General features: G+C 39.5%; 1 protein-coding gene across 6 annotated transcripts in view; it reads left to right on the top strand.

The window, feature by feature from the left end:
- The first annotated feature begins 6555 nt into the window (after positions 1-6555).
- The window catches only part of usp32 (ubiquitin specific peptidase 32), a 79844-nt gene continuing 73322 nt past the window's right edge, over positions 6556-13077 (top strand). For all 6 annotated transcript variants that reach the window (XM_034231622.1, XM_034231619.1, XM_034231621.1 and 3 more), the window contains exon 1: positions 6556-6729. In XM_034231622.1, coding sequence (XP_034087513.1) covers positions 6708-6729 — 22 coding nt within the window. In that variant the 5' untranslated portion in view covers positions 6556-6707. The remainder of the gene's footprint in view (positions 6730-13077) is intronic.

The raw sequence follows: 13077 nt of genomic DNA, 5'->3' as shown, positions 1-13077 counted from the left end.
GACGGACATTATAATGCTGCCGCGGGGGGGGGGGGGGGGGGGGGGGGGGGGGGTGTGTGTCTACAGAAGGTCCAGTTGTGATAGACACGGTTCGCCACTGCGTTATTATGGCTGGCAAACAAGCCCAGGGGTCTCACTGACATTTCGGTTATATCAATATGTGTACAGTGGTCCTAATTTGTTTTAATTGTATCCTGGTTTTAAACTTTGTTAATAGGCCTATGTTTTGGATGCATATTGTTCTATTATTTGTTAGGCTGTTACATACAATTAGCCACTGTTGCCACCTATATTAAGCTATATTATATTATATATTATATTAATATTTGTAAAGCGGTCTTAATTTTTTGTTTTAATTGTATCCTGATTTTAAACGTTGTTAATATGTTTTGGATGCATATTGGTATTTCTTCAGGCTGTTAAATAATTAGCCTCTGTTGCCACCTGCTGGTGAGTAAATATTAAAATCAGTTAAAATTGACAACCGGTCCGCGAATTTTGTTTAATGTATCTGCCGGTCCTCAGCCCAATAAAGGTTGGGAACCCCTGGTTTAGAGTAAATAAGTACTTTACTCAAGTACTGTACTTAAGTACAATTTTGAGTTACTTGTACTTTCTTGAGTATTTCCATTTTTTGCTACTTTGTACTTCTACTCCACTACAATTCAGAGGTTATTCATGTACTTTTACTCCATTACATGTATATAATACCTTAAGTTACTTTGCAGATTTGGATTAATTATAAGTACTTCTTCCACCTCTGCCTTTATTAAATTATGCAGGGTAGTCGTCAATAGAAAAAGCAAGATTAATAACAATAATACCTTACATAGAATAAATACAAATTTAATGCAATGATTTAATATTTAAAATCAAACATCTATGTGTCCTGACATTGACTTTGGGACACTCTGGTGTGGCCTGCCATCAGCCCAAAGGGAAAGCTGGACCCTGCATGGCAACATGCTGTTAATTTATTAATTGTAATCTGAAAATGTTTCTTTAAAAATGCATTTTGAAGGGCTTCAATTTCGAAATCCCACAAAAGAATGCTGTGACATTTACTCAGTGAAGTAAAATGTGTCTTTTGTAAACTACGTGTATTCACTGAATTCCACTCTCTGCCTTTAACGGCTCGTTGTTGCTCCAATAGCTCCAGCCCCACCCTCCCTGTGAGCACAGTGTGCTCTGATTGGTCGGGACACGTAACATGAACGTGCCGGGCGGCGCGGGTCCCGTGGGTTAGATGCGCGTTCATAATGCAGAGGGAAATAACTCTCAGAATAACATTATTAGCACATTTTTACAACTTGAGGAACGAATGTTTTTAATAAGGGCTATACAAGTGTTCATACTGGGTAGTTTATTTAGTTTAAAAAAAATTATCCAACGAGTTACAGACCACTCTTTCCCCATGTAAGTCAATGGGAAAAAGTGTTTCCGGGCCTGGCAACCAAACGGAAGTGTAGTACCGCCGTTTGGCCAGCACGAATATTTTCATCTGAGTCCGGCGCACTTCCTGGGGGCTTGATTTAGGCCAAGCGGCAAACTGTGGGGTAGAGCAAGGAAGCCAATACGGAAGTGCCACACACTGCAGTTCATATATTGGCCGATAGGCGAAGGCTGCAGAAAGGAGCAATTTCCATAGACCCCCATGTTAAAATGCCCAACTTTACAGCAGAAAAAAACATGTTTCTACCCCTGGCTCCAAACATTTTATTATCGATATAGTTAGATTCCACCTTCATGATTATGGATCTGTGAGTGAATTGTTTTCTAACGCGACCCTTTTATTTATATTAGGTCTTAAAGTTTGTGCATAAATTAGGGCGTGGTCACATTGAGTGACGGCTCCGTCAAGTGCCTGCCGCTGTTAGCTTCTTGTCTCTCTGCTACCTGCTCCGTGAAGCTACAGGGACTCTGCCTGCTCAGCTCATCCAGGAAACACAACTTGTAGCCGGCCGTGGTTGTTTGTTCTTCATGCTTATATATCGGACTATTGTGACTCGCTCTGCGGTTAAAACAGACGGTGCATGAATGCGGTTTTGCGGTAAGTGAAATTCTAGTGCTTTATTTATGTGTTAATGATTTTAATCAGCTACGTAATGAATGGTAAGGCTTGTGTTAGCATGTAAGCTAGTGGTAGCTACATCGGTGCTAACGATTGTAATCGTAGCCTCCAAGTTAAAATCATAGACTGTATATATAAAGGTTACAACAAAATAGACAAGTATTAAGTGGGATAATACTGTTGAACAAACGGCTTCTGTTTGAGGTTGATAAAATAAGGTTACATCCTTGTAACTTAGAGATATTTTATTATGTAGGTAGAACTGTATGCATCTAAGGTTAATTTAAATTGGCTATGCTCAAGTATGTAGACAAGCTAATGTCGAAGTAGTGTATGTGAATCAACCTCACAATAAGATGTGTGTATATTACAATTATTAATGTCATATTTCAAGATGATTACTTAGATATTACAATATGGTTGGTTGAGCTGGAGTTCATTATTGAGCTTACACGTTAACGTCACAGTCATCTGAAGAACGAACCCAAACCTTGTTGTTTTTATTAATTGCATTACCAAATGGGTATCAAATAAACAGTAAGCATTGGTAACACAACTTCCAAAGTTACAGTAAAATAAAAAGGACCCTGACTCGGACAATACACAATCCAACATGTTCAACAGAAGAAAATCAGTTATATTGTTTGTACACATGGTACTTTACATATATATATATATCTGTTTGTTTAAGGTGTCCAGGTGATGCAGACAGGCTGGACCAGAGAGTGAGAGACAGAACTGGACTCCTCACAGCAGTGAACTTCAGCACAGGTACAAAGACTCTTTTTTCATACTGTACAAAGAATCAAGAAAGATATTGGTTTTAAATGAATGAAGTATTGACTTTAATACACTGATATACATTCCATTAAACAATACTAAATACTAGATCACCTACACATCAGTTAAGTTGAGGGTTTTTTCCATGCAAAAAGTTACATTTAGATGATAACAAGCAATATGACTTTGTCAGCTTTCTAATTTAATGTATTGAAGGCAAAGATATTTAACGCATAGTGAGAACTGCTACTATTTTTTACATTACATGTTACTTGTTAGACGCTTTTATCCAAAGCGACTTACATACTCAATACTGTGCAATCCCCACAGGAGCAATTTGGGGTGAAGTGTCTCAGGGACACAACGACATGCTGACTGCAGTGGGGTTTGAACCTGTGCTCCCCTGATCCGAACACCAACGCTCAACCCACTGCACCACACGCCTATTTATCTCTCAATATTGTCTGTAAAAACGTGAAAAAACGTGGTAAAAGTGATTCTTTCAGTGAGACAACAGAGCAAGCTTCTACAGTTGCACTACGTTTTTGATAACAGTTAAATATTATTTTTTTTGATAATAACATATATTTCAATGTTGATGAACTTCATACTGTTCATTCATAATCTGATTGTCTTTGTAGCTCATTGTGAAATAAAAAAAAACATTACAATTACAAAATAATTATATCTACAGCCCCTAAACACACAAACACACCGCTTTCATAAATAACACACTTGTTCTGCAATAATATGTTTTATGTTTCCTGTCATTTTTGTTAGGAAAGGACATGCCTGAAAGACAGGACATTTTCTCCTTCTCTGAGGGTCAAGAAGAACATCCAAGAAGAACATTAAAAGCTGATGTTATGAGATTTGAAGACCAGTACAGGACATTCACTAAGAAACAATTTTATTGTAAAAACAGTCAGCTGATCGAATGCAGCTATTTCCACATCTACACTCCATCAGCTGATTATTTCTATTTGCCTCACTTTATGAGCTTCACAACATGTACCTTGTTTTGCAACGTCACAAATAAATGGGGCCAATCTTCAGTCAGATGTGAATGTGTAATCTAACATTTTCAGTAAGAATAATGGACAAAAGGAGTGCAAATACAAATACAATTTATTGAAATGTGAACCAAAAGTTAATCAAATGTTTTAAATATAAAGCACATATGGACAGAAGGTGTAAACCTATTAAATGTATTAAACACATTTAGTCAAATAAAGTGACCGACTAGGCCTGTGCAGTTGGTATCAGCTTTGCCCAGCATGGGCTCCTTCATCAGCCCTGGTCCTCCTCGCAGAGGAAAGACCCTCAGTCATCCTGGCAGAGGGAAGACCCTCAGTCCTCTCCAAACCAACAGACAGGACGTCCATCACACGGAGGTTTCTCCCTGAAGTCTCTGCTGCTCTCTGGACACCATGCTGTCTCAATCCGTCCACACTGAATATGAGAGGGGGAAAATGAAAATAATAAATGCTTTAGACAATAAGAAACATAAAGTTGACTGTTGAGTTGCTCAGTTTTTTTAGATTGTCAATACTATTACTGTATAACTAATATCTCAGGTTAAGAGGCACATTCAAATAAAGATTGGTCTTTAAATACATTTTGTCTTTTGAATTGTTTGTCTAAAGTCAAGGATCTATAACTGGTACTTAGTTTTAATGATACAGTCTGGTTATTATGCTGTTTGGAGGAGGCCTCACAGGTAAGAGCGCTAACTAGCTACCATCACATGTACCTTAGCTTGACTTAAATGTATTAACGTATAGTTAAGTGATATCAAAATATAAATAACTAATGTCATGCAAACATATTAATATTTGCTTGATTCCAGTGTTGAATTTAGCACAATTGCATACAAACGTTAAGGGGTTTTAAGATTCTGAAGTATTATGCTAAAAACTCAATAACTTAGATTATTATTTATAGTTTTGCTGAATAGTTTCATGTCCGCTTACCTTAGAAACGTAAAATGCGACGGCAGTGTGCAGATGGAGAGCATGTTAGCTTAGCTTGGTAGCTTCAGCTAGCTCGGTGGCAGCAGGTCCCGCCTCGGCTCCGCCTCTTTGCCCTTATTTGGAGCAGGCTGGAGAAGGCGGGAGTTGAACTCCGGCGTCACTGTCGAGCCGTTAGTGGCCGACTCCGCCTACTAAGGGCTTCACGGCAACTCTGCAGTAATCCTATGGGTGACGTCACGGACCCTAAGTCCATTTATATATACAGTCTATGATTTAGGCCCATTCCCAAACCGCCCCCCTACACCCTTTTCCCTACACCCCTACCCCTCCGTTTGCGCGTTCACGCGGAGGGTCCGCCCATATTGAGGGCTGTTCCAAACCAAACGAGTGTGGAGGGGGAGTGGGCTATCAAGCCCTCAAACAACGGTGCTGACTTGAGACCGGTCTCTACCTGACCGGTCTCAACGCTGTGTGTGTCCGTCAGGAAAACAAGCTGTTTACAAGTAGTTCCAGCAAACATCCACTGATATAACTGCGATGTTAACAACCTCATGATAACCTCATATGTTTTAATTTAGGATCGTTACCTGTGTTTATTCTAGAAAAAGGTAAATGTGTGCATTTTATTATAAAGTTGTGTATATTTACAGACTGTTGCAAAAACTAAGAAGCTTATAAACATCAGGTTTAAACTAAAAGAGCTTTACAAAAAAGTAACACAATGAAAGATGTTTGGAGTTTTATTTGAGTTATTAATTTACATTTTTGGTCTAAGATGCTGATTTGAAACCGTCGTTACATACAGTTACGTTATTTCCTGTTTCTGCCGGAGAGAGGGGAGGCCGTCCCAAAGCTTGCTGCTGTATTTACTCCCTCCATCTGACAGGAGGGACCCTCGTTGAGCTGCGAGTGTGGCTACAGACGGAGTTCACTCCGTCACGGAGGGGTAGGGTCGAGGGGAGTGGGTTTGGGATTGGGCCTTAACATGCATTTAAAACAGTCCTTCGGCGCCACTCGATGACGTAGTATACTAGTTGCTCTGCAGCCGTTTTACTTGCGATTGAGAAACGGCCAGTGATTTACAGCATGACGTAGGACGCTGTCAAAGTGCACAAGGCATCTCGCCAAACTCCAATCTAAAATGGGGTAATGACATTGACAACAGGACCACTTAATGTAGAACTATATTTACTTTTTTGAAATGTAGGGATTCATTTTGAACTTTGGTTGAAATCAAATGAAGACTTGGCTAACAATGTAACACTTGAAAATGTCAAAAGTTGTCGTTGGTAAGTTGGTCATGTGCCATTTAAAGTCACAAATAAACCAAAACAAAAATATATATGTAAACATTGAGTTGTAGGACCCTATGACCATAGTTTCAGGTCCTATGTGGTGCCAATGGAGGTCACAGTGGTTGTAAACCAGACATCACAATGTAAGCTGGCGCACATCAGCAGGTAGCCACAAGGTGGTGCTATTCGCATTTGTTTACAACACTCCACAGACATGCACGCGTATTGACAGCCTGATATGACTGGGCATAATGACTCAAACGGCAATTTTCGGGGAATTAAACACTTGAAGTTATTGATATAAAAAAAAAAACCTTTCTTTCTGACATGTCGGTTGGGTTGTTTTTCTATGCGTCCTAATATAGGATTCTGATCAACTGACCTGTGGAGTGTGGTCATGTGACAGATAGGAGGGCGTCGCTGAAAACATTCACCCGTTCACCACATACACACACCAACAGGAACCCATTCACAATAAACGGATAAGGCGACACTTTTTCAACTCAGTGAACAACGTTTATTTCCCCAACATCGCAATGAAATGAGGGAGCATGGGGGCCAAAGAGTCAAGGATAGGATTCCTGTCGTATGACGAGGGCCGTCAAGAGAGGTAAGCCGAAAAGCAACCAACGGGCTAATCTACCTCAGTGGCGCTAGCTAAGCTAACTGTCAGCTCTGAGGCTAGTTCTGTACACAAGAGGACCAGACCTCATTATTAAAGTCTAGCGTTTTAAGTGGCCCTGGTTATTGGATAAGGTAGACACCTGTCAAGAAATAACCAAAGGGTCTCTACGGAACCGCTTGGATCCCTAAGTCATTTCGGCATATCAATATATCACTGAATCTAATGTATGTTAGGTTTAACAATAGCTAAGCCAATATGCTCTACAGTCGTATTCCTCCAAAATACACAACGTCGGGAGGCAGGTTGGTCAGCGTTTCCTTGTAATCAAAGCATACATAATTCTGATCTAAACGTCGTTGTACGGATTTTGTCCCTCCCGAACTGGGTTATTCTTCTTAGAAATATGGAATTATGTCTGACTGGTATTTAAAGACACGCGTATATTGTTTATAAGCAAGGCCACGTTAAAAGTACAGATGTTTAGACGAGGCTTGGCGTGACTCTCTCCATAGCTACCAAAGCGTTGGTTATGGGGCTAATGTTGGCTAACGAGGAGGGATGGGCTGGCTTGACAGTATTTGGCAAAACAGTTGTGAAGACAGCTTTGAATGTCTGCTAACGTTTTGCTTGACACTACAGTTTGTGTCATATAGCCTAGCTTTTACCACCATATATCTAACGTTGAGTATGTATTTACTGCTACTAGCTTAATAGCTAGGACAGTTGGGTTGCTAACGTTTACCGCTAGACCCAGAGGGAAATGCCTCTAGACTGTTTGATTTAGCCTTCATTCTTGCGGATTTTTTTAAGCCTAGCCATGTGGTATGGTGAACGTTAATCGTCAGTGTTTTTGTGCTAGAGGACTGTCAGGTTGCTAAAGTAACTGTATGCTAGGCTAGCTATGCAATTTAGGGCGTTTGGCGGAACAAACAACGGTTTACGTTGCCTGCTGCTGCATTTACTCCTTTAGCAATTAGCCTGTTGGTGTTTATTCGTGAACTGCGAGCCATTCATTGATTTATGATAAACACAGGGTAGGGGGTTTCTAGACTTGTAGGCCAGATACAGCAACATGGAATCATAGTTGGCTTTCTAAAATAATTTTGCTGTCAGATCTAGTATGGAAGATTATATCTAGATTTAACAAGCAAAGTACAAAGCTGGGTACAGCTGTTTTATAACTGATACACATTCTGAGTGTTAGTGTACGTGGTGTAGCTGAGAATGTATCAGGAAGCACATTAATCTCTTTCCTGATGGCCTTTTTCTTGCACTTTGCTCCCTGGCTTAGCTTAACTTTGCATGTGTTAATTCCAGGCTATGAGAGGTTGTTACACATCTATCCAGGACATGACCATGTCCTAACCAGGGATCTACACGGAAGTTAAAACAGATCTGTCTTTTGCATGAATATTGTAAATGATTAAGTTCTGTTACTTATTTTTCTACCAGGATTTTTCACAATTCCATCACTATTTGTGGGGTTTCTTTTGGGGTGTTTTTTCTTGTCTGCTGCAAGGACCTAAGACAGAAGATGACATTTTAGGTTATAGAGATTATAAAGCCCCCTGAGACAAATGTGGGGGCTATACACAATAAAATGTCATACTATTTTACACTGTTTAATCAACCGTGACACAATGTTCCCTATTCTATCGTCTAAATGATTCTTTTTTCAGCTCCTGTGAGGTGGTTTGCATTCCTCAAGCTGATTGCCATTCCCCACTCTGATCACATGTGACCACACACACGCACGCACACACACGCGGTGGAATTATCCAGCCTTATCTGACCAGTCACATGGCAGCATTCCTAATTCCCACAGCAGGCTCGACTGCCGCAATTATGAGGTCAGTTTTCATGGATGTTCACTGTAGTAGTGCACCAGCGGGATAATGTTCCGCTTGGAAATGTTAGGCTTTGAAGTGTTCCTGTAGTAAATCCAGGGTCATTCAGACTTTTCTCTAGAGTAATTCTGCAGGGTTGATAATGCACTCTGTCCACTTTGTTTACAGTTTTAAACCACAACACTTAGATAGAGTTGAACTAGTATTTTTTCAAATTTGAGATATGCATTGACTCGAGACTTAAAGTAGGTTACTCAACTGTCTGATGCATACATATTGCATCTGTTATCTTCTGCTATATGAGCATATTCTTAAATTGGAACTTGCACTTGGAACATGGCTGCATACGATTTTAAGAGTGTTAAATGGAAAAGAGATAAGAAAATTGTCCAAATCGGCTTCCTTTTAAAAAAAAAAAAAAATGTATATGACCAGAATGACAAAAAAAAAAAGTTTAATCTCGTGGAAAGGAAACTGTCCAGGTTGATGATTTGAATGAAAAATTAGTAGGGTGTGGTTACAATTATTTTGAAAAAAAATCAAAAGCCCAAGAGTACTATGTACATTACTTAAAAGTAATTCCATATCCAAATATTGAATCAGCTGGTCGCCTTCAAGGGTAAGTGGAGTATAGATGGTAGAGATTAAGCTGTGTAAAGGTCCTTACCACACCACACACGTCGATGGATGTCGGGCCATCGATGAGTGTCGTGTCGCCCTACTCAGATTGGTGTGTACTGTACCGTTGTGTCTTTTCGGCCGTGCCGACACCTTCCGCCGCCAATTCGGACATGTTGAATCGGTAGGCTGTCGGGCCAAATAAATCACTCTGATTGGCTGTTCAGCTTAGCGAATCAGTGCATGAGAAGCTAAACGGGAAAAAAAAACAAACACCAAACATAAATTACCAGATAGCGTTTTATTTTGTTTGGGTGCTGTTTATGGAGAGAAAGAAAGCTTCGGTTAGATGTTTTGTTTTTATTTACTTGTTTTCACCTTCTGCCGCCGATTCGACATGTTGATTCGACATGTTTTGTTTTTATTTATTTGTTTTGGTGTTTTCATGAGGCTAAACTGATTTACATCTGTCCTATAAAATGACACATCAGACGCTATGTGAATATTGTAATATTTCCTGTCACAATACTATGTATTGTTCTTCTTTAAAAGTTAACACTAACTGGGCTGGGAAATGTAGCTTTCTTAAGTCTTCTCCTTTTGAAAAGTTGTGGTTTACAACCATGTCAGGTTGTTTGTGATGCTGATCCCAGGAACTGATTTTCCAGGAACAAAACTGTTGACTTGCTTTACCACAGCTCCATTGGTGTAGACAACAGTATGTGTATTTACCTCCCCTTTTTCTAAAATACAAGATCTGTTTCTTGGTTTTAGTGACATTGAGAAGGAAGTTGTTTTCTGAGCTCCACTCACCAAATGTGCTTGCCAGTGGTGTTGAATCACCTTGAAGATATTTGTTAAGCAATGTATTAGAGAGCTATTGTTAAGAGTGGGCAGGAATGAGTCCTAAAACCCAGAAAATTAGTATCATTTAGCACTTCCAGTTCGCTCGTCTCAAATTCATCGTTTTTTAAAAATTGTTTTCATGAAGATGCCTGCGGTTATCTCAAGCTTACAAGTTATTCACGTTTTAGTTTTACAACATAAAGTATGTCAGTAAACACCCCAGTGTTTATTGTCTGAAGCTTGTATGTGTCCTAAATCAATTACTAAATGACACTTCTAGACTGAGACTACATCATCACCCCAAATACAAGTTAACCTTTAGCTCAATGATGGTGACAGGAACTCATGTGATGTCATGTAGTTAATTTAAAGCATAACATTAGCTCTGTGGATTTGCATTTACACTACTATTATCATAGACATTTGTTTGCCAACGTTTTTTTTAGCAATCATCTAAAAGCCCATTGAAAAATCCCTTTGGCTTTTTGTCGAGCTAGCCATAAAAAATCCCTCATGATGCTACATAACTGAAACATAGCATTACTATATTGACCTTTTTGTTATGAGACAGTCACCAGCTGAAAAATGTATCTGCTTGTATAGACAAGCCTGAGAAGGATTGTGTCAGGAAATATAAACCTGCTAATATGACAAATGTTACTATTTATCAGGTTTGTAGGTTTTCTCGCAGAGTGTTGAATACCTTCACTGTCCATTTGAACCTTTGTGGTGACCAACATAGTTTGGTAATGCAACAACCAGGGTCAGCGCTCTAACCACTCTGACACACAGCCTTACGGTCACCTGAGAACTACAATACCTCTGGTCCACGTCAGCAGGCCTTATCTGCCAAGGTGATAGACTGCTGCTTTACATTCTCACTTTGCTCCCTGGTTTGTCGATGTCGTTTTTTCTCATGCTGCCACAAAGTCTTCCAGTAGGCCTATGGTGTTTTCATGAGGCTAAACTGATTTACATCTGTCCTATAAAATGACACATCAGACGCTATGTGACATGTGTGTTAGTATGCACTTGTTATTACCAATTAAAGGCCCCTGTGTGTGAGAGACAACTCCCTCTGGAGGGAACTTTTGAGAATTCATCCTTTTTACCATTTACATGCACACAAATCTATAGAACACACTACATGAAAGGGAAACCCCCAAAACAATAGGGCCTCTTTAAGATGACCTGTGTGTTCCTGATATAAATTGGATCATATTGCCAAGCCACTTCATTTTACCCTGACATTACTTTTGCTTGACGTTAAAGCCTATGCTAGTTTATTGCTAAATAAATGTATATCAATATAAGACTTGTAGAATGAGTTCATAATTGGATCTAAAAATAGCAATAATATATTGTAGTTTTATGTGGATTTTCTCTTGTGGTCGAAGCAGCCGTCTCACGCTGAATGTTTGGTGTTACGCCTGCAGGATTAATGGGCTTTTTAAGAACATCACTCCCTGTATGTTTCTTCCTGCTTGTGTTTCTATTGACAGTTTATCATGACTGAAAGGTCACTTGCGCTCATGTGTGTTCAGTATTTGCATGCTGTCCATGACACCTTTCTGCTCCCTGTCTGGCTGTTTTCAGTCTTGCTGGTAGTACCAGGCAAGCCATACACTGCTTATTTCACAGGATGGCAAACATTAAGTCACAGCAAGAGGTTTTTCTGCCTGCAGTGCTATGTATCTTTAAAAAGTATTGTATTTATGTTCCTAGGCTTTGTCTGAAGACTGTGTCTGGATGGAAAGTGTGTGGGCAGTGGGAGAAATCAGGCCCATTGTTTTCTCTGCATTGAATGGTAACAAGGTCCAGTTAATGCAGCCCAGTGTCTAAGAATACACCCATTGCATCACAGCATTAACATACACAGTGTTCTGTATCATGTGGACGGCTTTGTTTTCCTTTCCCATTTGTCGATCTAATTGTTACAATTTTGCTATTATCTGGTAGTACCACAAGTTGGGTCGGTAGTATAACAGAACATTTCTTGTTCTAATTTACTAGACATTTTCTCTACGTATTATTTGGATTGTCAATATCAATGCCTTGACATGTTGCCGCCTAATTAAAATGTTAAACCAGATAAGACCCTCATATGAGAAGAAATGAGAGCCAGCTTAGACTGGAGTTCCAGTCGATTTCGGAAAATGTTGTTCAACAGGATAATCTACACATATTAACACCAATTGTATGATTTTTGGAGCTTATATGCAATTGTCGGAACTTCTCTGAAGTAAAAAGTAACATGACAAATGGTCGCATGGCTACGAATCACCACCATTAAACTAAAGACTTGTATTTGGCGTGATGACATTCAGAGGTCTTATTTGGTCACTTTTTAGCAACGGCCATTTAATGACACATGGAAGCTTTGGACATTCACCAGTGGGTTATTTACAGATTTTGTAGAACAAAATGAGAAAAACTCCTAATCTTGTGTTTACCATATACGTCAAATATGTCATAAAATACATATTTTGTGTGTTAAGCCCTTTTTGTATGTGGTAGGCACTCATCATCAGTTACATCCACTGATGATGTTGTGACTGGGCTGATTCCTTTCAAGGGCCATGACAGGTGGAACACGCATCGCATTTATCTTGATGTAAAGATAATCAGTAGGCCCGATTATTTTTAATTACATATATGTTTTCAACAGTGGCATGACCAATCAAAATGTTCAATCGTACTTGACAGATTGAAAAGGTTTAGTTGTACTTGACTGATCGATCATTTCACCAAGGATAAAAAAACAATCTTAAGCTATACTCCTTATTTCGATACCATGGCAATCAAACATATTCAGGACAGAAGTAAAATGGAGGTAGAGATAGTAGTGAGCTGGAAAAAGATGGCTTCTTGGTCTTTTCAGCTTCTTCAAATGGAGCTTCACTGATTGACAGCCTGCTCTAGCTGAACCGTCAGCAGGCTGTACAATAACCACCGTGTCACTGGAGTGAGTCAGGGTTCATTGGAGTAAAAGGTTCAACATGCAGTCTAGATAAAGAGCACC

The sequence above is a fragment of the Gymnodraco acuticeps genome, unplaced genomic scaffold, assembly GCF_902827175.1.
Source record: "Gymnodraco acuticeps unplaced genomic scaffold, fGymAcu1.1, whole genome shotgun sequence".
NCBI lineage: Eukaryota > Metazoa > Chordata > Actinopteri > Perciformes > Bathydraconidae > Gymnodraco > Gymnodraco acuticeps.
Note: the sequence above shows the minus strand (reverse complement) of the source record. Positions and strands in the feature narration are given on the sequence as shown.